A 20,704-nucleotide genomic window follows, 5' to 3' on the forward strand; every position below is an offset into this window, starting at 1 on the left:
AGGGGGCATGTTAAATACCTCTTCCAAAATAGCGTGCAAACATGTCTGTGTGTGTGTGTGTGCGTGCATGTGTGTGTGTCTCTCTCTCTCTGGAAGAGTGTCCACTACCAAGCGGCTCTCTGATCCTGACAGTTTTAGAACTACTGATGCTGGACAGGAATGGAGAAAGCTGCGAGTGATCCTGCATTAGCACCCAATTTGACAAATAAAAATAAAGGATGCCCAGTTAAATTTGCATTTCAGATACATAATAAATGGGTTTTTAGTGTAAGTATAGCCCATGCAATATTTGGGACATACTTATGCTAAGAAATTATTTGTTGTGTATCTGAAATTCAGAATTAACTGAGGGTCCTCTGTTTTATCTGGCCCCCCTATCCCATGCAGCCCGTACCTTCAGAAGACACACTCACCAACCACCTTGCCTTTCAGTCATCATAATGGGAGGGAGTGGAGTCAGGACACCTCTTTTCCAACGTGGGAAAATGGAGGCTCATGAGGTCAAGGGAGCGGGGCTAGGGTCAGGTTTTCAGAGGGCCTGTGCCCTCAGCCTCCAGGTTAGAGCCCTCTATAGAGATGAAGCTGCCCGCGATATGGCCTCTCAGGCTCAGGCGGGGGCAGAGCGGGGGACTTGGAACCAAATGAGTGGCCCAGAGTGGTGTCAGGTGACCAGAGCAGAGCTGGCTGGGAGCCCAGCTCTGCACTGCTCCATCCTCCGGCACCTGAGTTTGACCAGGCCCGTCTCAAGCCCGGGAAAAGAGAGAGCAGGTCCCGGCCCCATGACAGGCATCCTGGGGTGAGCTGCTCCCTGGCTGGGGGCCACTGCCCACGGCCAGTCTTCCAGACCAGCTCTCAAGGCAGAAGGGCTGCTGAGTAAATCGGCCTTGGAGCTGTTCATGCCAGTGCTGCACCGGCTTGCTTTGGGCCGCTAATGAGACACACACACGGGGAGACTAATGAGAGCTAGGCTCGGTTTCATAATGCACCACAGCTCGGATCACAGGTTTGCTGGAGGAAAGAAAGAGGGGACAGATGGAGGGCTCCTTGTACACACGAGGCCACGGCTGCCTCTCAGCTGCGGAGCCTCCTGGTTCCCCTCCACTAACGCTCTTCCATCTGTCTTTTGTGCAAACCGAAGATGATCAGCCTTGTGACAAAGGTAGGCTGGTGTTTATCCCCTGTGTGCCCGGACAAGAGTGTAGACTGTCTGCAGCTGGAGGGGCTTCTTTTCCTCCCCCCCCCCCCCCCCCGTGCCCTGAGGTGTGAAGAGCTGCAGGGAACAGAGCTTCTCCCTGCCCATCCGGCACATAGCACCCCCCTCCCCCAGATGCTGGCTGGGTGGGAGGCAGGAGATAGGAACGGGGGATGGGGCGAGTGACTGTCCCCTCCTCCGGCACACTGAGCCTAATCCAGAGGGGCCTGCTAGCCCAGAACTCCTGCCGGGTCCTGCAAAGTCTAAGCATGGCCTAAGCATGGAGAATTGAGTGAAACAGAAGGACTTGGTTTCCTGGAGAGCCAGGACGTGGCATTTCTCCCAGCCCTCTACGAGACATCATCCCAGTGGCCTCCTCGTGGCCACCTAGGAGCCGGGTGCCTTTGGGTCAGACTGTGTGTCCAGCAAGGCTCACTGTCTGCCTATCTCTCTTTGGTTCCCAGAGACCTGTGACTGTGAAGGGTACCTCAAAGGACACTATGTGGGTAAGTATCGGGCCTCGTCCCCCAGCACCCTATGCCCCGCCTATGCAAAGCCAACCGTGGGCTCCTGGACTAGGGGAAGACAGAGGCAGTGTGATCTGAGCTCCAAGAGCCGCCGAGCCTGGGGGACCCACATTCCCCTTCATCTCGGTCAGCCAGGGGAGAGGGACTGACCAGCCTAGGCTTTGGGATCTCCCCAACTTCCACGAGCCCCCTGGGAGCAGAGCTCTGTCAGGGAAGGGACACGGAGCGCTCCGTTACCACCGATCTCTTCTCATCACGGTCTCGGCCACGGTCTAGTCCGTGTGTGCCACCACCACTCTGCCAGCCTTTTACCAGTCTCCAAAGGTCCTTTGCTGCTTTTATTTTGCTTGGTCTTTTCAAAGGCCGCAAAGACTGGCAGAGATTTTTTTTTTACCTTTCATTTCAAAGTAATTTCAAACTTACCAAAAAGGTGCAAGAATTATACCCAGAACTCTTGGCTCTATTTGCTTGTCATCCCCTTTTTCACACGCACATGGTTTCTTCCGGAGTCCTGTGACTCGGTCTGTAGCCATCACGTCCCTTTATCCCTAAATGCCGCAGTATGTATTTCCTAGGGACAGAAACATTCTCTTATAGAACCGAGGGGAGTTATTAAAATTCTGGAAGTTTAACATGCAAGCAGTTCCGTCATCTAATACACTGTTCATATTAAAATTTGGCCAGTTAAAAGAAACAATCTAAAAAAAATATATACTGTTAACAGTAGCCACACAATCAAAGTGAAGGTTACAAATAAAGTAATTAGAATATATTCACAAATCTTAAGAGATATACATTATATATACCACAAAACTTCATAGAACAAATAAGAATTTAGGAAGTCTCATGTAAGGGAAAAAAATAGGTAAAGGAAGTAACAAGTGATGACCAAACGAGTTTGTTTTTGTTTTTGTGATATGTACTAACATGAATACTGAAGAAACAGTTTCTAGTGGTCTACCAGTTTTCCCATCTGTATGTGGAAAGGTTAATTAAAAGCCAATCTCATGTTTTACCAAAAAAAAAAAAAAAAAAAAAAAAAAAAATTTGGCCAGTTGCCCCAGTAATACCCTGTAGAGCATTTTCCCGGATCCAGGACCCCCCTGCCCCCCCCCACCAGGACCACCTGTTGCCCTTGTAGATTTGTATTCCCATTTCATGGATATGGAAATTGAGGCTCAGAGAGGTGATGACCCAGCCAAAGTCAGCCACGTGCTAAATAAAACAGGGATTGGGACGCCTGGGTAGCGCGGTCAGTTGAGTGTCCCGACTCTTGGTTTCTGCTCAGGTCCTGATCTCAGGGTCGTGGGATCGAGTCCTGTGCCAGGCCCCACACTCAGCGTGGAGCCTGCTTAAGACTTTCTCTCCCTCTGCTCCTCCCCCTGTGTTATCTACAAATAAACATCTTTAAATAAAACAGTGACCTTGAACCCTAATTTTGGAGGCCAGATGGTCACCCTTTCTTCATCTTACTAGGCATCCTGATCAGCCCCTTCCTGTAGCAGGAGGTTGTTGGGAGAGGCCAGTGGGACTCAGCACCCCCCTTCCAGGTGTGGCCAGGTAGAGAAAGTCTTTACTGGGAGATCCTGGGAAAGATGCCACAGTTCTCCCCACCCTTCCTGCAAAGCTGGTCTTCGGAGAAGCTTCCGGCTGGGCCGAAGGGAAAGACCGGGAAGCCCCCAGGAAGGAAAGGGGTGTGCAGGAGCGGAGTCTCCAGAGTTGCTGACCTACGAGGAGGTAACCAGGTACCAGCACCAGCCTGGTGAACCGCCCCGCTTGGTGGTTCTGATTGGTAGGTGAGGGCCTGCATTTCCAGGGAGTGGGCAGGTTTCCTCCTGGACTGGTGGGGAGGGAGCTCAGCAGGGACCCTGGTCAGCCTTCCTCTCGTTTCCCAGGATCTCTAGGAGCCCGACTGCACGAACTGAAGCAGAAGGTGGTGGCAGAGAACCCGCAGCACTTTGGCGTCGCTGTTCCACGTAAGAAGGCCAACGGGGGTTTGTGTGTGCACACCCGTGTGTGAAGAGTTTATAGGGACTTGACTCCCCAGATCCATCCTAATCCTTACTTCGGGTCTGAGGGACCAATGGGCACTGCCTGCTGTGGGAAGATCATGGGACCTAGGCATGATAAGAAACCCACTTTCAGAGGTCCACTAGGACCCTCTGAGGCAGAAGCTGGAGGACCACTTTCTCGGTTCCTTCCTGGAATGGGAGATAGGTCTAGAGCACACTGCAGGTAAAGTAGCAACCTTGGGTTCCAAGGGGGCATTCCAGCTTTTTCTTCACAGTGACTCTGACTCCGATAGCCCCCACCCTCTGCTTGAGTAAGAGAGTAGGACAGAGAAGCTGGGAGCCTGATGAGTTCTGAGACTGCTTGGGCACTCCCTCCTAGCTGGCTTCTGGGCCATCAGAGTGGCCAGGCACCCTCCAAGGTGTTCACACCCCTGCCAGTTCCTGAGGCTAGGAGCAGCTGTGGAAGCTGAGGCCAAGGAGGCAGGGGGCCCTGGTTTTGGATGTGATGCAGAAGAAGGGAACGAAGGGTCTGGGAGCTTCTATGAGCAGTGGCTTGAGCAGCACTCCTGATACCCTTGAGGAGAAGGGTGATCACCATCGTATACTGCAGAGGAAGACGCTAGGGCTCAGAAAGGTTAAGTAGCTTGTCCAGTGTCACACAGTTGGGAAGTAGTGGGGCCAAGATTCAAACCCAGGAAGCCTGTCCAGTCACATCCTTGATGAGACCGCACAAAGGGCGTCTCCCCTCCTGCCTGCCACACCTGTCCTTGGCTGTCCCTTCCCTTTCTGGAACACTCAGTTCTGGCCTCAGAGGGATGCAGTGTGGGCACCCAGTAGTCACTGAAAGGGAGGGCTCTGGTGGCAGCAATGAGACCTTTCCAGAGTGTTCTGAGGGCAGCTACCAATCCTTTCTTTTACCAGACCCCTGTCCCCTGGGCCTCAGGGCCCATACCCCCGTCTGTGGGTTGTCAGAGTTGTCTTCCGGAGCCCTGTCTAAAGTGGCAGGGATGGGAGGGAGGCAGCAGGGCTCCAGAAGCCATTCTAGCAACAACACCCCTGATGGATCTGGGAGGTAGGCTTCCGAGGGCCACTGCCTTCCAGGGTGGACTGAAACCCGCAGGACCTGTGGAAGCTGCTCATATGTGCATCTTTCCGAACCTCCAGATCCATCCCCCGGGGCAGGGGTACATGGTTGGTCAGGCCTACCCGCTTCAGGCACCCCACATATAGGTGAACATCCCCCCGCCCCTTGCTCTGCAGACCTGAAAGTGTCAAGCAAGTCTTCCCACTTCAGAGAGGCAGTGACTTTAATCCTGGGTTTTGAAGCATCAATAGGAGTTTTCCAGGCAGGGAAGAAAGGAATAGTTCTCTATACAGAGGGATCCAGTTGTGCAAAGGGATGGAGGTCACCCATAATGGAGACGACCCAGGGTTGCCGCATTAGGGACTGGTGGGGGGTGGGGCTTGTGTGGATCATGTGGGAGGAGATACTCCTCTAAGGTCTTTAGAATGTTATCGGTGGTGAATAAAAAGTTTTTAAGTAAGTGAATGACATGATCAGAAAAGTGACCCTAGCAACTCTCCCCAACGTGGGACAGAGATGCCACATGTTGAGCACAGAGCGTCCTGGGTTGGTCCCCAAGGTCATGAAAATTCTGTCCTTCAGGACCCCCATCGTTTCTTGCGGAATGCTCTAGAAAAGAGAAATGTGGTCCTTTATGTGTGCTCTCCTGGAAGGACCTGGTTTTCCCCTGAAGTGCACATCTCAGTTCTATCACAGAAACCAGTGGAGAAGTGCTGCCTGATTTGCGCTAAGTTGTATGAGAGCCAGATTTGCTGAAACGCATCTTGTTCGTCACAGGACTGTCTTCACGTCTCTGCTCTTGAAATGAGAAGTCACTGAATAAGGATTTAAAGGCCTCCAGCAGGGCCGTCTGTATCTGGGGCCCCATGGCTCACAGAAAGGAAAACGAGGAGGAAATCAACAGTTAGGGCTAGAGATGCCTCCTGCGATTCTTTGTTTTGTTTTGTTTTTTTTGGTGGGTAGTAAAGAAGGATTTATTGAGCCATAGCAAAGTGATGGTACAAAGCTCCCAAGAAGGGAGGGGCCCCACCTGCGATTCTTAACCACCCACACCACCTCGGCCAGGCCATCTAGCAGGGCACTAGGGGCAAACATGTGGCATGGGACAGAGCTCATCCCCCGGCTTGGGCTTGATTTCCCTCCATCTCAGTTGTCCTCCCCTGCAGAGTGGGAGCCTCGTTTCCCACAGTGGGGAGTGTGCCTGCCCCTCGGGGATACCGAGGAATGGGAGTGGTGGTTTCCTTCACAAAACAGCAATGAGCTCCGGGGGGAAGGGGAGACCCAGACTCACTGCTGTTCTCCCGCACGGCGAGGTGACATCTCTTTGCCTGGTTTCCCTTTTCCTTTCTTTCAAAGATACCACCAGGCCCCGAAAGAGCCACGAGAAGGAGGGGTTGGAATATCACTTCGTCTCTAAGCAAGCATTCGAGGCTGACTTACATCACAGCAGGTGCGTGGGCCTGACGGCCCAGCTGGCCCTTGGGGGCCCCGGCTGGTGTTCCGCCTGGCCTTGTGGGAGCGCTTTTGGGAAGGCAGGGGACGAGGGAGAGGAGTGGTGGTAGAAAGTCCAACCAGCTTTGCCGGCTAATTTAGGCAAACTCAGGAGCTGAAGGCCTGTTGGTGGTGTTTTAGGTTTCTGGAGCATGGCGAATATAAGGAAAACCTCTACGGAACCAGTCTGGACGCCATTCACGCGGTGATGGCCAAAAACAAAGTGTGTTTGGTGGACGTGGAGCCGGACGTGAGTTTCTGAGCCAGTTGGGCATTTTCTGTTGGCGGAATATATACATGGGGGGGACTCAATCGGTTGAGAGTCTGACTCTTGATTTCAGCTCTGGTCCTATCTCAGGGTCGTGGGATCTAGCCCCGCGTCCCACTCTGCTCAGTTGGTAGTCTGCTTGAAAGTCTCTCCTTCTGCTCTCTCTCTCAAAATAAAATAATAAATGAGGGAGCTGTATATTACACAGAACATTTGACCTCCGTCTAAGGTTTTTTTAGTCCAAGGGACTGGATGTTAAAATTTTCTTAGGTCTCTCTTTGAGAATCTAAGGAAAGCTTTGTACCCCGAAACGTGTACATATATACACAAAATGGCATTCATAGGAGGATGCTCCCAGACCCCCTGGTGGCCTGCAGACCTGGAGTCGTGGCCTCTGCGTGGAGGGGACCAGGCAGTAGCACGGGCGCCGCTGGTCCGTGGTGACAGGACAGGGAGTTAGATGCCAGGGCACGGGTGGGTGCCGGGGCCCAGCTCCCTGTACTGGGATACTGCCCCTGTGCCCCCAGGACAAGTCAGGTCAGTGGCTCAGGGAATCACCGAGAGATAGGCGACCCAGAGAGCCGTTTCAAAGAGAAAAGGGAAGGAGACGTGACCCCGTGAAGGGCTTCCAACCTGTTTCCAGTTCTGCGTGCCCTGCCTGCCGTGTGTTTGACAAGGGCTCAAGCATCTTTTTAACTTTGTCTTTGACAAAAACTGCGAAGTTTTGAACTCACTCTGGGTTTTTCTTTTTTTCCTCTATAGAAATGGAGCTCTGATTTTATGTTAGAAGGTATAGGCTTTATTTAACAGGAGTTGGCTTGAGACAGATTCCAAAAAGCACATTATGTTTATGAAGGAAAAACTCTCTCGCATTTGGACTTGCTGGGGGTTGATCAGCAAAATTAAAAGTCTGAATTGCAAAATTTTATCTGAAAAGTGATTTTATTGAATGGGGGGGCTGCAGAGCGTACATAAACGTTTAATGCCAGTGTTTCCAAATTGAGGCCCTTACATTATAGGTCATAGGCGCTAACAGGATGATTTGCATATTGAAAAGCTTCTAATGTCTGTACCATTTGTTTCAAATGGTTTCTTAGGCTCTTCATTTGCTTAGCAAACCTTTTCTTCTCTGAATATCATAAGGAGGCCTGTGTGATAACACATATTTTGAATTAGTGTAGTCCAAACTGACGTTTGAATAATAGGAGTTGCACATTAAATCTTCTATCAGGACGGGGCACGTGGAGAAGGTCATATGAAGGTTAATTAGAGCTCGTGGGGTCAGAGCTAAGAGAGACAGCAGCACCTGGAGCCGGGGCTTCAGAACGTTCATTCTCAGCAAGCGGGCCTCTGGGGCCCGGCCAAGTCCACTGTCAAAGTGGAGGACGGGAAAATGAGCAGCTGGTCTGCCCAGTGGAAGTCTGTTGTCACAAGACCATGCGATCAGGACCCTTGCCCCTGAGGTTCTGAGATACAGCACACCCTTACGGAACATTCAGAAAGGGTTTCGTAATAAAATATTTCTCAAATGTGTAATATTTTTGAACTTTCTTTCTCAGGCACTGCAACAACTGAGGACCTCAGAGTTCAAGCCCTATGTTATATTTGTCAAGCCTGCGATTCAGGAGAAGAGGAAGACACCACCCATGTCCCCTGCTTGTGAGGACACAGCAGCCCCACTTGTAAGTTTAAAGTGGACCATTTCTCAAGGCCTGAAAGGGTTCATGACAGCTGCCTAAGGGTCCTCATACCTTCTGCATGGGGCTGTCTTTCCATTTGCCTGTCGGCCAGACTTAGATGGTCGGGTCACTGGAAAGCCCAAGTAGGGCAGCTGAAAGTGCCTCCCGCTTCAGACAGGGATCACTCCCCACCCTTCACTCCTTCACAGAAGGATCCTCCCAGAAAATAGGGGACATCTGTCAAAGACTCGATCCCACTGATCTGTTCAATTCCCAGGCCACACCCCAGTCGTTCTTAATTGAAACACCAGCTTCGGATCCAGTCTCTCCTGTCTCTGTGGCAGCATGCCCAACCCTTGCCTAGGCCTTTAGAACCTATATTCTGACCCCACAAGTGCTCTTGCTAAAGTTGGGACCTGAGGCTGATGGCAACAGAGAGAGGAGTAGGAGGAGGAGGGAATATTTTGGAATGGGGGTCTCTTTGGGGGAGGATGGCTCCCCCATATTGTAAGAGCATTGAATTTCTGTGAGCACAGGAGAGAAGGCAGAAGCTAAATGTCAGTCAACTACCTGCTTGAGGTTCTGCGTCTTCAAGGTGTTTTTGAATAAAGAAGCAAACCCTCTGCAGGCCAGGCAAAGGAGGGTTCACCGGCTACCTGTCCCTCAGTGTTAGGGGCCAGGAAGGCAGTCTGATGAAGGAAGTCGGGGACCCCAGGGAAATGGGGTGTTTGGTCAGGATTGTCCCAGCACTTTTGTAAAGAACTCCACTCTAGCTGCTGTGCTTGTAATGGGCTCTGGTATGAGGAAATGGCAAGAAGAATTAAGCTCTACGTGATGAATTTAGGAGTCTGAATTCTGAGGGCATGAGAGTCACTTATCCTCCTCCTGCTCCCCCTCGCTGATTCCAGAAATGCTTGCTTTGCTTATAGTTAATAGTATTTGTAGCTCTTTGCCGTAATTACTTAACCGCCTTGACACGCAACACAATGGTACCCCCTTCTCTGGAAATACCTTCCACCCGGAAGTGTGATACTGACATTATTGGTACACACGGATATAGAATTAGCGTCCACCCAAAGCCCGTGTCATGGGTGAGGTTAACAGGTTCTAAGAGCTAACAGTAGATATTCTGAGAAGACAAACAAGGATTGTGTCTACTTCCTGGCCACATTATTGGACGTGTGATTGGGTGTTATCACCACACTCTGTTCTTGTGTACGCCACGGGTTACTCACGGGCCCAAGTCACCCGCCCATCACTTAAAAGCAAGACCTGAGAACACCACCCAAGAAAAAGACTGGAGGTTTCTTGTTTTGAGGGAGGACCACCCAAGTGGTTCCAGGACGGCCCCTTTCTTTGCAGGACGAGGAGCAGCAAGAGATGGCTGCCTCCGCCGCCTTCATAGATCAGCACTACGGGCATCTGGTGGACAGCGTGCTGGTGAAGGAGGACCTCCAGAGTGCCCACAGCCAGCTCAGAGCGCTCTTGGAGAAGCTGGGCAAGGACACTCACTGGGTGCCTATTAGTTGGGTCAGGTAACTGTATGCTAGAACATCGGGGTTGGAGAGGAGCTGGAGGAGGACCCCCTCGTCTAGCCCTTCCTCATGCTACCATCAAGGAATCTTAAGTGTGGAGAGGAGCCAAATTTTCCATAAACGTCCTTGTGCAGAAGAATATATTTGTGGAGTCTGGTCCGTTATTGGTTTTGTCTGTTGTTTTTCATTGCATCCCTTTGGAACAGAGAACGTGAATTGAAAAGAGGGGGTATCACAAAGTAACATTTCATTCACTCAAGTGTCAGAAGCAAGTTGATCCTGATTCTTTGCCTGGAAATTATATAGAAGTTATCTAGCCATTGTCTTTTGTGGGGGGGGTTTACAAGGTACCGATTTGCAGAGATTATAAACAGAGGGATACTTCACTGATTCAGCTTTGCTGGAAATGGAGTTATTCTTACCCACGGAGATTTTTCCTTGCAACCGAATCTCCCTTGTCCTCGAGCACTACGATATTGGTTTTAACCTTTGTGATCGTGTTTGCTTGGCAGTAGGAATCTTGGTTCTCTGCCTTCTTAAATAGCAAACACACACAGACTTTTTTTTTTGAGGATTAAGGCACACTTCACCATTATCATGAATTTCTGTGCTGTTTTCAGGGACTCTGGAGGAATGTAAGGCAGCTTGTCCCCTTTCTAGATCCCCTCAGACTTCTAACCTTAAGCCCTGGCTTTGCTTTTTTCCGTTCCAGCCCTTGTCCCTCTCGCCCTTCTCACCATAGCTTGAATTTACAATAAAATTCCGCGTGTCAGTAACTTCTGAGACTGCCAAGAAGCTGCTTACACATGCCAAGCTCTTGCCCTCATGAGAGTAAAGGGGGCCAGGTTCAGGGCAAAGTACCAGGAAGAAGATGTGCTGCCTCTTTAGGAATTTCCATTTTACCTCCTCACCCAAAGCCACCTTTGCAACTTTCTAGCTCACTAACCTGGTAGGTCCACCTGCCAGGATCTCATTCTTCAGATCTTTCTAGCAAAAGGATAAGGACTTCTTTGCACTGATCACGCACAAATCCTTAACAAGTGAAATGAGTCTCGAGTTTTCCCAAATAGCAGCGGGGGTGGGGGTTGGATGTGGGGGCTGGGACAACTGCTCTGAAGTGTGAAGGACACGTACAAAATTGTGTGTATTATACGGGACAGCCAGGATCTAAAGTCAGGTCTGAGGCTGAAAACAATTAAGTCAAAATGACTCTTGAGAGATACTAATTGACTCTTAGCAAAATCCCATTAGGGTAGGTTTTCCTCCAGTGGACGAACAGAGGGGTTGAACACCAGTTGGCTTTTTTTTTCCCCTTTGTCATTTTACTCAATAGGCATTTTTGGCTTCGGAATATTTTTACGCAATCGTTAGATAAAATGGTAATAATTCTCTTCGTGCATATCACGAAGCAGGGCATGGAAGTGGGATGCCTGCCTCACTTCCCATCCAAGTAACTTGCCTGCCCCTGAGATAAGCTGTTACCCGCTGTTGGTCTGTGACAGTAGAATGGGTAGGGCCCCAGAGACAGAGGTTGTTTGTAAAGTGTTCATACTGTTTGTAAAAAGCGGAAAAGTCTTGTTAAAACACACACACACACACACACACACTTGTTTACACATAGATAGTGGTGGGGTGTGTGTGAATGATACACCCAGTCCCAGTCCCATTCCAGCTAGAACTACATACATTCTGAACCCCTGGGCAAAATCTTGGCAAAAGCTCTGGGCCCCCATACCAAGAAATCTCTTTATTACACACCCTTCAAGATACAGCTTTCTTCCCCCCATGAGCCTTTAAACTTGGGTAAGCTCTGTGTCTACAAGAAGAATGTGGGCTCTAGAGGACTCTTCTAGATTGGGGATGTTCAGTGGGTAGGGCATATCTGCTGCCACCGCCCATTCTCCTATCAGTGGCCGATGGGACTCATTGAACATGACAGGCCTGCTGAATCTAGGCATGGTTTTGGGATCTCTCAGGACAAAGTTATCCAGTTATCAACTGGGCAGAAGGAGCAAGTGAATTAATCCTGTTTGCCATCCTTGATCCAGCAATTTGTAAGTTCCTCTGCCATCCCTTCCACTCTCTGCAAGAGGGGGCTTTAAGAAAGTTCCAACCATCCATCCTTCAGGCAGTGCTTAGCGAGGATCAACGTCAACCAATCGTGCTTTTACCCTTGCATGTTTGAGTACCTACATCAAAAGTGTAGCCTTTAACAATTTTACATCCATTTACCCAGTGTCTCATCTCTGATGCCCCTGCCCCAGTCACAGGGATTATGCACAGCGAAGCGACAGCCCTCAGTGATTTAGTTAATGACAATACACCAGCACAAGCCCAAAGCCCAGTCGTAAGTTATCCAGGTCAGAACCAATAAGCAGCATTTTTCTGGAGGAGTTGATGTGGGGCAATTTCTTCCTCTACTTTTTTCCCCCTGCCCTTTGAATATAGTCTCAGTCTATTGCTTCCTTTAAAAGTCAGGTTTGTGGTTTCAGAACAAGATGGTGTAGAATCACATTTTCCTTCTCCTCTAAGTACCACTGAAAACCTTGGAAGTTTAAAAACAATGATAAAAGGACCCTGAAAGCTGGAAAAATGATGGTTTGGTGTGTGGGGGGGGGCTGCTGGGTGGCTCGGTAGGTTAAGCGTCTGGCTTGGGTCATGGTCTTGTGGTCCTAAGATTGAGCCCTGTGTTGAGTCCTGTATTGGGCTCTGTGCTCAGCAGGGAGCATGCTTCTCTGTTTCTTCCCCTGCCCCAGCTTGTGTACCCTCTGTCTCAAATAAATATATATAAAAAAAAAAAAAAGACAATGGTGGGCTGGCTAGGGACCTCAGGACTTGAGAAACAACAATGTGGGGATTTTCCTGGGTTTTCTTTTCATCTGCCATATACCCTGTACTAAGCTCTGAAGGGCCTGCAACCCAGAACCACCAACAGACATAGACAAGGAAGATGGGGGGAAACAAGAAAAAAGGAAAAAACAAAGGACAAAATACCATGCAATCCACCTTCTGACACCACAGAAGACACCAGCAGGGACTGAGCAGGAACCCTAGCAGCACCCACAGAACAATGCAGACCAGAACAGTATTGCCAGGGATCAGAAACTGCACTTCCATCTCCTCCTCAGGGCTGCCTGGCTTGGTGGCAGCCATCTTACTCGACATCATGGCCGCCCTCAGACCTCTGGTGAAGCCTGAGGTGCTTAACAAGGGACCAAGAAGTTCTTCGGCACCTGTCAGACTGACATGTCAAAATGAACGCAACCAGCAGAAGCCCGGAGGCATTGACAGTATGGTGCCCAGAAGAATCAAGAACCAGATCTTTTTTTTTTTTTTTTTAAAGAATTTATTTATTTATTTGACAGAGAGAAATCACAAGTAGGCAGAGAGGCAGGCAGAGAGAGGAGGAAAGCAGGCTCCCCGCTGAGCAGAGAGCCCGATGTGGGGCTTGATCCCAGGACCCTGAGATCATGACCTGAGCTGAAGGCAGAGGCTTTAACCCACTGAGACACCCAGGTGCCCCAAGAACCAGATCTTGATGCCCAGCATTGGTTACAGGAGCAACAGGGAAACAGAACGCATGCTGCCCAGTGGCTTCTGGAAGTCCCTAGTCCACAACATCAAGGAGATTGAAATGCTATTGATGGGCAACAAATCTCACTGGGCAGAGATTGGTCACAATCCAAGAACTGCAAGACCATGGTGGAAAGAATAACCCAGCTGGTCATCAGAGAAGTCAATCCCAATGCCTGGTGGCACAGTGAAGAAAACGCATAGACAGACAGCTTATATGCATATCGTGTTTGTGTTTATAAAACCATAAAACTAAAAAAAAAAAAAAGAAAGAAAGAGGAAAGAGAAATGAACTCCCCTTGGAACTAAAGTCCATAAAAAAAAACAAAACAAACAAACAAAAAAAAACCCACAATGCACTACACCTAAGCAGGTCTCCTACTTGCTAAACTAGAAGATGTAAATAAAATGAAAAGATCCCTAACATAATAACCCAAAAGTCCAGGATACAATTAGAAAATCTCTCATCATACCCCAAACCAGAAAAACAATGTAAGGAAAAAACAGTCCACTGATACCAATACCGATATGTTGGAATTTATCTCAGATGTTACAATTTATCTCACAAGGATTTTAAAGCAGTTGTAATAAAAATGCTTCAATAGGCAATTACAAATTCTCTTGAATTGGAAAATATTAGCAAAGAAATAGAAGTTATGAGAAGGAACCAAATGGAAATTACAGAAATGAAAAATTATTGTGAAAGGTAAAACTTGGATGAACTCGGTAGTAGAATGGAAATGACAGAAGATCAAAGCAGAGTGCTGAAGGACAGATCAATAGAATTTACTCAATCTGAACAACAGACTGGAAGGGGAAAAAAAAAAAAGACAAGGATTAGGAACAATAACAAAAGACCAACGTTTGAAAAATTGGAATCCTGGGTGAGGGGAAATGTGGAACTGAAAAATATTCAAAGAATACTTTTGGGCTGAAAACTCCCCCAAATTTGGTGGAAGATAGAAACCTACAGATTTAAGAAGCCAATAAACTCCAAGTAGGTTAAGACCAAAGAAGACACATCATAACTAATCTTCTGAAAACTAAAGACTAAGAAAAAAATCTGAAAAACAGGGAGAAACAACCAGGAAGGAACACCAATTTGAGTTCTATTTCAGTATTGCTTATAAAGGAAACTATGGAGGCAGACAGAAGTCACGCAACATTTATAGAGTGCTGAGAGCTAAGAACCATCAATCTTGAATTCTATATGCGATGAAATTACCCTTAAGGAACGAAAGGGAAGTGAAGACATTCTCAGATGAGGGAAAATTAACAATAGCATATGCAGACACTTAGCGGTACGAGTGCTGGGTTGAAAATGTGTAGGCAGAGCTGGAGCGCACAGGTTGCTCAGCCAGTTAATTGTCTGACTTCGGCTCAGGTCATAATCTTGGGGTCCTGGGATTGAGTTCTGCATCCGGCTCCCTGCTCAGGGGGGGCATCTGCCTCTCCCACTACCCCTCTCCCTGCTCATGCTCTCTCTCTCAAATAAATAAAATCTTTTAAAAATTTTTAAAAAAAAATGATGTACTCAGGGAGAAGGAGAAAGAGAGAGCAAAGTAAAGGATGACTTCCAGGTTTCTAACCTGTATCTCTAGAGAAGAATCTAGATGAAGGTGATTCCTCAAACTGAGATCAACTGGAACCAGTGAATAATGAATTTATAATCAGACATATGATTTATTCTTTAAACTTTTTGAGATAATTGGAGATTTACATGGGTGTAAGAAATAACATAGAGAGAGATCCTGTGTGACCTTTACCCCATTTCCCTAGAGGTAGCACATGGCAAAATTATGACACAGTGTCACCAGGACTGATTGACTGATATCGATTGATTATAGATATGGTCAAAACACAGAACAGTTTCATCATTGATAAACTGGATGACATCAAAATAAAAATACTTTGCTCTACGAAAGACTCTGTTAAGAGGAAGGAAAAACAAATTACAGACTTGGAGGAAATGTTTTGCAGGTCCTATATCCAACAAAGGATTTGGTCTAGAATTTTTAAAGAACTCTCAAAATTCAATATTTAAAAAAATGAACAGTCCAGTTAGGAAATGGGCAAATGATATTCACAGACATTTCACACAAGAGGACATCCAGATGACAAGTAAGCCTATGGAAGATGTTCAACTTCATTAATCACCAGAGAATTGCAAATTAGGGCCATAGGAAATGTCACCATGCACATATCGGAATGGCTAAAATGAAAACTATCAAATGCTGGTGAGGATGTGGAGAAATGGAATCAGTCATCCACTGTGGAAATGTAAATGGTACAGCCACTCAGGAAACAGATTTGTGGTTCCTTTTAAAAGGGGCTTACCGGGGCGCCTGGGTGGCTCAGTGGGTTGAGCCTTTGCCTTCGGCTCGGGTCATGATCCCAGGGTCCTGGGATTGAGCCCTGCATCAGGCTCTCTGCTCAGCAGGGAGCCTGCTTCCTCCCTCTCTCTCTGCCTGCCTCTCTGCCTACTTGTGATCTCTCCTTCTGTCAAATAAATAAGCAAAATCTTTAAAAATAAAATAAAATAAAATAAAATGGGCTTACCATACAACTCTCAAGTGTTCATCCCAGATTATACTCTCAAGTGTTTCTCTCAGAGAAATGAAACTTATTTTCATGCAGAATCTTGTAACAAATATTCATGGCTGCTTTATTCATAAGAGTCAAAAAAGCTAGAAACTATCCCAATGTCCTCCAACAGTTAAATGGTTCCAAAACACCTGGTACATTTATGCCATGGAATACTATGCAGCAGTAAAAATGGAATGAACTTTTGATGTACACAACTTGGATGAACCGCAAGGAAATTAGATGGAATTTAAGCAAGCCAGGCTCAAAAGAATGGATACTTACCACATGATCCCATTTATGTAAGACTCATGAAATAACATAATTACAGAGATGGAAAACCGATTAGTGACTGCCCAGGGTTAGGAATGGGAGGAAGGGGGAGCTGTCATTAAAAGGGGTGGTACATGGGTGCCTGGGTGGCTCAGTGTGTTAAAGCCTCTGCCTTCCGCTCAGGTCATTACCCCAGGGTCCCGGGATCCAGGGCCACATCCCGCTTTCTGCTCAGCAGGGAGCCTGCTTCCTTCTCCGCGCCCCCAACCCACCTCCACTCTCTGCCTACCTCTCTGCCTACTTGTGATCTCTGTCTGTCAAATTAAAAAAAAGGGGGGAGGGGTACCATTAAGTCTTTTGATGATGGTATAGTCAATTATGTACCTTGAATGTGACTCTAGTTACCCAAAGCTACACAGCTGATAACACTACAGAGAGCTACACACACACACACCAGTGCATGCATAACTGGTGAAATTTGTATACACTGTATGGATTGCACCAATGTCAGCTTCCTGGTTTGATATCGTATTACAGTTACACCAGGTGCTAACTTTGCGGGAGGCTGTGTAAAGGGTGAAGTCCCCCACCCCCACGCGCACCCCCGAACATTTATTTGCAACTTCCTGTGAATCTAATTATTTTAAAATAAAAAGTTTATCTGTGATGAGAATACTTAAGGTCCACCCTCTCTCATAAAAAAGTTTAAAATGTCAGGCACAAACCCAGCACGACCAGTCACAGCCCTCAAGCTGCGTTGTCTTGCCTATGTTTTGAGATGTGTTTGACACTTTCACTGTTGCTGCTCTCTATAAATGAACAGAGTACACGGAAACTTCAATGAAGCATTCTTTTCCAATGCTGTGTATTCACAGAGAGACTAATGGCATTTGTTCTCTGTGTTGTCTGAACCTTAATCTTATCACGTGCTTCTGTTTTCCATTTTGACAGAGCTGTACTTAGGGGTGGGTCATCTTACCCCACTTTCCTCCCCTCTAGGATGCTGAGGATGGCGTATGTGTGTGTGTGTGTTTAGTATTTTATTTATTTATTTGACAGAGATCACAAGTAGGCAGAGAGACAGACAGAGAGAAAGGAAGGGAAGCAGCCTCCCTGCCAAGCAGAGAGCCCAAGCAGGGGCTCGATCCCAGGACCCTGGGATCATGACCTGAGCCGAAGGCGAAGGCTTTAACCCACTGAGCCACCCAGGCGCCCCGATGGCGTGTGTTTTAAAAAGGTATTTCTCTCTCTTACGCTCTCATAGAAACTCCTTTTTATAGCCCCAAATAAAAATGCTTGTTGCATCCTGCCTTCTGCCTGCCCGACTCCGTCTCCATTTTGGGATGGGACTTAACGCCTTTGGGTACATACTTTCAATGTAACTTACTCATTTTATGTTCCAAGCTTTATTGTAGCATCCTAAGATTAAGCATTCAGCCACTTAGGAGTGTCTTGAAATTCTAAGCAGCTAAGAAATCCTAGGGCTTTCTCTTGTATCTTTTCCATGGTGAGGAACCTTGTTTTCAGGGAGAAAAGAGGGAGAGAAATGGAGAAACATCAATTATATGGAACTATACTTTGGAGAGCCTGAGTGTCCATTTATCCTTCTCCCTAGGGGCAAAACACACACTCACTCACACACACACAACTTAGTCATTCCTAATAATGTTAACTAATACAAAATGCCAACACAATAGTACTTGAATAGTGACAGAGACCTGTAATGTAACTTTCGCTCAATATGAAAATCACGAGACCTCCTGTTTATATTTTATTGGAACAAATCACTTCCCCTTAGACTCATGGAGAGACTCAAGGCTGATGACAAAAGCCAGCCATTTCCTACTCGTTTGGAGAGAGGAAACAGAGGGCTCTAAGTTCTGTTATATTACAGAAGGGCAAAAATCCATCCCCTTAAAACTGGGTCCCTTGTGCTCCATCCGTACGGCTCTTAGGGCTTTGCTATCAAACGTGATCACTGTTATTTCCCAGTAAGAAGCAGCCATGTTAAGACATACCTATTCATCTCGGGAGAGAAGATATCTTGTTGTATTTTTGATGTAGCGCCTTGAATTCTTGAAGGGAAAAAACCAGAAAGATTTTTGTCAATGCCACAGGGCGGGGGCTAAAGTTGGAGGTCTAGCTCCTAAGGCTGGCTTAGAGAAGGCTTACAGACAAAAGTCGGAGTGGGGTTTGTTTGTTTGTTTAAAGAAAAGAAAACCACCACAGAAGGCTTTTTCCTTTTTTTTTTTTTCTTCTTGAAAGTTGGTTCCTAAATGAAGGAAATCAACCGCATACTGAATCGTGTCCCCTTCCTCCTCCTTGCTTGTACATTCTTTTTTTTAATGAATTAAAGCTTGACGGAAGATGCCACTAGATAGTTTTTGAAACTGATACATGGCAGCTTTGCTACCCAGAGAGCAAATGGATTAGCTCCTGTCCTCAGCTTTTTTTTTTTAATATTTTATTTATTTATTTGACAGATCTCAAGTAGGCAGAGAGGCAGGCAGAGGGGCAGGCAGAGAGAGGGGGAAGCAGGCTCCCTGCTGAGCAGAGAGCCTGAGGTGGGGCTCCATCCCAGGACCCTGGGATCATGACCTGAGCTGAAGGCAGAGGCTTTAACCCACTGAGCTACCCAGGCGCCCCTCCTGTCCTTAGCTTTGTTGGCTCTGGGTGGTTTCTCTTTTACCAATTGCTGCATTTTGCATGACTTCTTCAGCTGCTTAAGGAATGCCTTCTGAGACTGACTCTACTCTGAACGCAGATGCACTGCACAGGCACAAGGGAGGCACACAGAGCAGCCACGTGCCTGCCAGTCCATCTCGGACAACCTGCGGTCATAGTGGGGTTTGCGATCACCAAGCCTCTTCAGAATGCCCTGGTTTTCCACGGTGATTCTCACGAGTTCCCGGTTCCTTGTTTCTCTGTTTAAGCTGAAAAACATAAAATCCTGAGATGGCTGGAGAAAAAAAATCCCCTCTTGGATGAAGTCGTGATGTCATAAACCCAGGCTGCCTAAGGGCTTCCCACTGAGCCCTGAGACCCCCTACACCTGTTGAACCAGACAACACTCTGGGGTCCGTACACAACGCTGGCAGGTTCCTATCAGTGGTTCTCAACCCTGATGTCCCCTAGAGAATTCTACTCTATTGGCCCAGCTGCAGCTTGGACCTTGTTTTGGAGACTTCTCATTTTCCCTAACTTGGTCTCCCATCAAGATGCCTTCTCTCTAGAACGCCTCCTGCTCAGGAGAACCTTGCACTAAAACCCGACAAGGGGGAAGTTGACTCTGACTTCCCAAACACAGGAAAGGAGAAAGAACACTACCTCTTGGAAAAATACTCGTTCCAGCAATCCACCTTGGCAGGACCACGATGGGCATTTGCAATCTTCTGACACAGTTGTTTGTTTTCATATTCGATTTTGTCAATTCGCTTCTGTTCACCCTGGTAAGAAACCGGGCCCCCCTCCGTGGTGACAGCGGCCAACACCCTGTTGCTCTGCATCACCCTCCTCTGGGATGGTGGGGAAGGGCTGCAGTGGAGACTGGGAGGAGCGTGCAGCAAAGGGCGGGGAGTCCTAACAAATCTCTGGATTTGTTAAGGAGGAGGGTATTTATAAGGCTCTGGGAAACCGGACCTCTTCGGGACATAGATAAAAAATCAATAACGTACATCCACAGAGGGCAAGGGCCAATACCTGTAGTTTGCTCAGTTTCAAAATGTGATGTGTGTGCGCCACTGGAGGTTTTGTATCGACGGTCGCCTTCACTAAGAGGGTAAAAGAGAGCCACGTTACTGCAGAGGGGTCCTCCTAGCTGCCTTGAAAACCCGCTCCCGTGCTAGACAACTGCCCCCCATTAGTAAACAGGATGATGTTGAATTCTGACCTTACTCCGGTTCAGGGATTTTATGTTCGTTTAATTTCCCAAACAGACATCTTTGAAGAGTTTTTTAGCACAAATAACAGAACGTGAGGGCCAGAACAAGTAAAACAGAGATAAATGTCCTTTCCCAGTATGACTAGCCCATTGGGAGCTGGAGTCCTAGCCTCTTTCTAGCTTACTCTGGCTTTAAAAGAGTTTAAGTGAGCGTTTCCAACCACTGAACTCCTGCTGGGAGATAAATCTGTCACGGATGCCAACGTCCTCTTGACCCAAGCCAACTGATAAGGTCGTATCATCGCAAAGCCAGTAGTGGTCTGGTTTACTGCCAATCTCTCTAAGGCCAACCGTTCCAGAACCCCTAATCGCAGATGTCCCACTCCAACGGTCCACATACCTATTTGTATTCTATTCTTATGAAATACATAGTGGCCAAAGTCCAGTTTCTTCCTGAAGGTTGTGCTCTGTCTGTGATTAGAGACGATTACAGGGTAGGCTAGATAATCCAGGGAATTGTTCATCTTCTCTTCCTAGTCTCACTTCAGAAATGAGGCACCCAGGCTCCTCTGTGAGGTAGTTAGCTGTCCCCACGACAGGCTGTCAT

General features: G+C 47.6%; 2 protein-coding genes across 3 annotated transcripts in view; one reads left to right on the forward strand and one right to left on the reverse strand.

Moving 5' to 3' along the window:
- Positions 1–9,927, forward strand: part of MPP3 (MAGUK p55 scaffold protein 3) — a 26,101-nt gene extending 16,174 nt beyond the window's left edge. Inside the window, exons 13-20 of the mRNA XM_059148182.1 lie at positions 1,139–1,159; positions 1,657–1,698; positions 3,347–3,511; positions 3,615–3,695; positions 6,172–6,265; positions 6,448–6,556; positions 8,134–8,256; positions 9,616–9,927. Coding sequence (XP_059004165.1) covers positions 1,139–1,159; positions 1,657–1,698; positions 3,347–3,511; positions 3,615–3,695; positions 6,172–6,265; positions 6,448–6,556; positions 8,134–8,256; positions 9,616–9,792 — 812 coding nt within the window. The 3' untranslated portion in view covers positions 9,793–9,927. The remainder of the gene's footprint in view (positions 1–1,138; positions 1,160–1,656; positions 1,699–3,346; positions 3,512–3,614; positions 3,696–6,171; positions 6,266–6,447; positions 6,557–8,133; positions 8,257–9,615) is intronic.
- CFAP97D1 (CFAP97 domain containing 1) lies at positions 7,510–20,668 on the reverse strand. Of its 2 annotated transcripts, XM_059148184.1 has the most exons (7): positions 20,498–20,668; positions 19,917–19,987; positions 19,545–19,663; positions 19,049–19,150; positions 18,236–18,292; positions 17,605–17,733; positions 7,510–7,722 (listed from the first exon to the last, which is right to left on the reverse strand). In XM_059148184.1, exons 1-6 carry the CDS (start codon positions 20,619–20,621, stop codon positions 17,643–17,645), a joined length of 564 nt encoding a protein of 187 aa, XP_059004167.1. In that variant the 5' UTR covers positions 20,622–20,668; the 3' UTR covers positions 7,510–7,722; positions 17,605–17,642. The 2 variants fall into 2 exon arrangements, with proteins under 2 accessions (XP_059004167.1, XP_059004168.1); XM_059148185.1 differs by lacking the exon at positions 7,510–7,722 and having other exon boundaries at positions 17,645–17,733; positions 19,027–19,150; positions 20,498–20,664.
- Positions 20,669–20,704: the final 36 nt, after the last annotated feature.

Source organism: Mustela lutreola, chromosome 15, assembly GCF_030435805.1.
Source record: "Mustela lutreola isolate mMusLut2 chromosome 15, mMusLut2.pri, whole genome shotgun sequence".
Lineage (NCBI taxonomy): Eukaryota > Metazoa > Chordata > Mammalia > Carnivora > Mustelidae > Mustela > Mustela lutreola.

Excerpts from the sequence above, each read along its gene's own strand:
- CFAP97D1 (XM_059148184.1), bottom strand. The coding sequence starts at position 20,621 with ATGAACAATTCCCTGGATTATCTAGCCTACCCTGTAATCGTCTCTAAT. Across the intron at positions 19,664-19,916 it reads TGAAACTGAGCAAACTACAG|GGTGAACAGAAGCGAATTGA; the intron begins GTATTGGCCCTT and ends GTTTCTTACCAG. Across the intron at positions 17,734-18,235 it reads TTCTCTCCCGAGATGAATAG|GTTCCTCACCATGGAAAAGA; the intron begins GTATGTCTTAAC and ends CCTGAAAACAAG.